General features: G+C 31.8%; 1 protein-coding gene across 1 annotated transcript; it reads left to right on the top strand.

The window, feature by feature from the left end:
- Positions 1-2514: 2514 nt before the first annotated feature.
- On the top strand, positions 2515-3657 carry LOC107864964 (putative F-box/kelch-repeat protein At1g20790). The gene has a single exon (XM_016711350.1). It carries the CDS (start codon positions 2515-2517, stop codon positions 3655-3657), a length of 1143 nt encoding a protein of 380 aa, XP_016566836.1.
- The last annotated feature ends 236 nt before the right edge of the window (positions 3658-3893 follow it).

The raw sequence follows: 3893 nt of genomic DNA, 5'->3' as shown, positions 1-3893 counted from the left end.
TTTTTATTTATTGTATTAATTGTTTAATATTTAATTTTATTATATTAAACAATTAATACAATAAATAAAAATTAAACGTAAGAGATGGAACGACAATACCAAATTTTGGAAGTATCCGAAGATTGCGACTTTAGAAACTTCCGCTCGTACTTTGTAAACGAAAAATTAAAAAATTAAAGTGAACACTTTAAGAAATTAAATATATTAAATACACTAGGTGGGAATACACTGGGTTTGTTGTTGTTGAATATTTGAGAATTGAGAATTGAGATTTGAGAGAGAATGAGATTTGAGAGAGTGAAAAATTGTGTGAAAAATGATTTGAAGTTGTAGGGTATTTATAGATTTTTTTTTGGGATTAAAAAATATTTTTTAAAGTTTTTTTTTTTTTAATAAATGGGCCCAAACTAGCCGTTTGGACCCAAAAACGGCTATATAGCCGTTGGGCCAACGGCTAGTTTGGCCCAAAATCCAAAATATTTTTTTTTTAATTTTTCCGGGTCGGGTTAGCCGGGCCCATTTTAACAAAATAACCGGCCCGGGACCCGGAACCCTAAAGCCCTAGGGCTTACCGAGCCGGGTTAGGTGGCCCTGCCCACTTAACACCCCTATTTGTAACCAAATTAAAATCAAATCAGTTCAAGTAGTCTTCTTTTATATACAAGTTCTCTTATCCAATATCTTCCTTCTATTTTCATAACTTCCTCTTCTTAGTTGAATCTTTCAATCTTAGTTAATAATTTTGGGCTAGCAAATGGTCTCCCCAATTACACCTTTCTTTTTCTATTCTCTACGATACAGACAGATGACCTTTATTTCCTTTCGTGACATTTTCATGTGTTATTAATTCCTTTATATAATTGTCTCTAAATCAAACAACTCTTAAGGGTGCCATATCATGGTAAGTATTTGAAGACGCGAAACACTTAAGGGCTTAATAATTCTCTATTTGGTTTGTTACAAATTTGCTATTGGTTTTTTTTGGAGGTGTCCAGCGGGAATTGCCAACCATTTATAACACCCCACATTTTTTGCCTAGAATTTGAACCCTTATTTCTACGTATATAAATTCGAACCCAATAATTTCTATGTAAATATAAGTGTGATGATCAATTCTTTAGTGTGGGAATATCTTTAGAGATGAACTGAGGTCATAAAAGTCTTCTAAGGTTATAAAAGTCTCCTAACTTAAAGTTGAGTTGAGAACTTTTCTACCAATTGAGTTTTAGTGGACGTTCCTACTTGGGTCAAATTACAACAACCATTAATCCTATAATATAATGATTCAAGTGGCCTGCTATATACCAAATGAAAGATCTTCGAGTCTTCTTTCCAACGCATCTAATTTCACCTTAATCGGATATCGGAGTAGGAAGTTATGCTCATTTTACTTAAGAGTGTCTGCTGCCAGCCAAAGATTGATAAATTGTGAAGACCCTTAGAAAAGTGATTTGAACTTTTTGCCCTTCATTAAAAGATTGTCCTTTAGAAAAAAGCGTCTTTTTAATATTTACCTAATAATATTTAATTAATTTTAGGACTTCAAACCCAACTAAAATCAGATTCTTCCCCCCACCCCCACCCCCTCTTTTTTAGGACTACGTATATTGTTTTAAAAAAAAAAAACATGAACTCTATTTTGTATTAAATAAAAGGAAAGCAAAAGTCTATCAACAACTAAAAAGGCTAAAAAAAATCACTCTTATTTGTGTTAGTTTAGTTTATTTGAAATTTAAAATATTTTATTATTGATAACTAATTAATGAAAAAGTAAGAATCAATCATATTTATATAATTTCTTTATTGAAGAAAAAAGTTTTGAACTTCTATAAATTGAGAATTCTTTTTAAAAAATACAACAATTTCTAATATGAACATATGGAACAAAATATATTTATTGTTGTTCTTAAATGATTCTTTATTATTTGATTTGAATTTTCTTCTTTTTTTTAGTCGCCAAGATACGTCAAAGAAATATATTCTTGTAATATTTAATTTACTTAGATGCATTGATTTCGTAGTTTTCTTTTTTCCAATTTTTTAGGTATCTTGAAGATGAATGATGATTATGATGATATAGACAATTAATGATCAAAATTTTGAGTCATATAAAATATTATGATTATTTTTCTTTCTAAAACACCAACCGTAACTTAAGAGGTTGTCAATATATTTTACACCTACCTCATTTGTATCTTTAATATTTACAACTATTATAAATCTAATTAAATAAATTCTCTTACTATTTGAATAAATATCGTATTTAGTGTAGCGTTTAACTTCATTATAGTGAGGTACACGCACGAGGCGCGCACACCTAAACTAGTGTCTAAATAGTCATAATCCTAAATTGGAATAGAAAAAATATAAATTGTTTAGGATTTAGTATTTACTAATTTTCCTTATTTAGGTAATGTCCAAAGAAGTTTGTAGACTATAAATACCAGTGCTACTAGCTATTTTCTTATGAACTCAAAAAAAAGTAAGAAATTAAATCAAATGCACGATCAGAAAATGACTATGCTTGATGATTTAGTTGTGAAAATCATCTCATACTTGCCTTTGAAGTTTGTAATTCAATGTAAAGTTCTAAACAAGGATTTTTATGCTAGAATTTCTGGACCTAAATTTCTTCAAACTTTGTCCCAACGTCAAAAGATCTCTACACTAATCAGTTCACTAAATAGATCAGTGTCTGAAACTATCCATAAAATCTCCCTAAATAGTGTACCAGCCAGTCATTATTTTGAGACGACAACTTTACCCGTTAGGATTAACATTTTAGCTATATCCAAGGGTCTAGTTCTCATCGACTTTAATGAATCTAAGAACTTCTGTATTCTCAATCCTATAACTGGTGCACACCACTTGATTCGATACCCAGATAGAGCAAGTTATTGTAGACTAAGTGTTCCAGGCTTCATTGTTGATTACCCAACTTCAGATCATTATATGTTGGTAATAGCCAGTGGGATTTGTGAACCGTTTGAAAGAGACGGGTACAATTTTAGTGTATTGTCATCGGAGCTATCTGGTGTGTGGCGCGAAATCCCGTTGAGAATGAATATACATGAACCATTTCATTTGCACGTTACTAAACCTGTTTACGTCAATGATTCCTTTCATTGGCTCAGATGGAAAGGTGGTGTTCTTGCTTTTCATACAAAGAAAGAAAAGGCTATAATAATTGATCTTCCTGAGCTCACGATCATGGATTATGATAATCCCTTTAGCAGAGAATGGTTAGGGGTAACCCACGGTTTACTTACCCTTGTTTGCACCTATGAGAAGTTCCTAGTCATTGCTACATATGATTATGGAAGCAACGAATGGAGTGTTTCCCATAGTATTACGATCGACTTTATTATGGGCTTGGACTACTACAATTATTGTTTTCCAGTTTGGATCGACGACAGCGAACGGGTATTTTTCTTAGTAGAATATCCCTGGGCACATGATCATGATTCTAAGATCAACAACTATAAAATTACTGCAGATTTGAAGAATTGCCTTGGTATATTTAAGTATGACTTTTATGCCTTTGCACCAACATTAGCCAGTGTTCATACGAGGCTCTCACATGTTGTCCACCGTAAGCATCTATCATCTATCACTGCAACCTTAGATGAGCTCAAAAGATTTATTAGAGAGAGTTAGTAGCAGTTAGTTTATTTCAATTCAATTTTGTGCTTTAATTTCTTAGTTCTTGCTATGTCCTAAACGAGAGTGAATTACCCATGCATGTCTTGATATCAGTAAGTATATATGTCACACCCCTTTTTTAACGTACTCCAAAAAGATTTATGTTTTACGGGTCGAAAGAGTTTTAATTATTAAAGTGACAAAAGATGAAAATTTGTTTCGAAAAAGGATTATCAATCACAATTCAGAGT

The sequence above is a fragment of the Capsicum annuum genome, chromosome 3, assembly GCF_002878395.1.
Source record: "Capsicum annuum cultivar UCD-10X-F1 chromosome 3, UCD10Xv1.1, whole genome shotgun sequence".
In the NCBI taxonomy this organism is placed as follows: Eukaryota; Viridiplantae; Streptophyta; class Magnoliopsida; order Solanales; family Solanaceae; genus Capsicum; species Capsicum annuum.
This window is presented reverse-complemented; position numbering and strand designations above follow the sequence as displayed.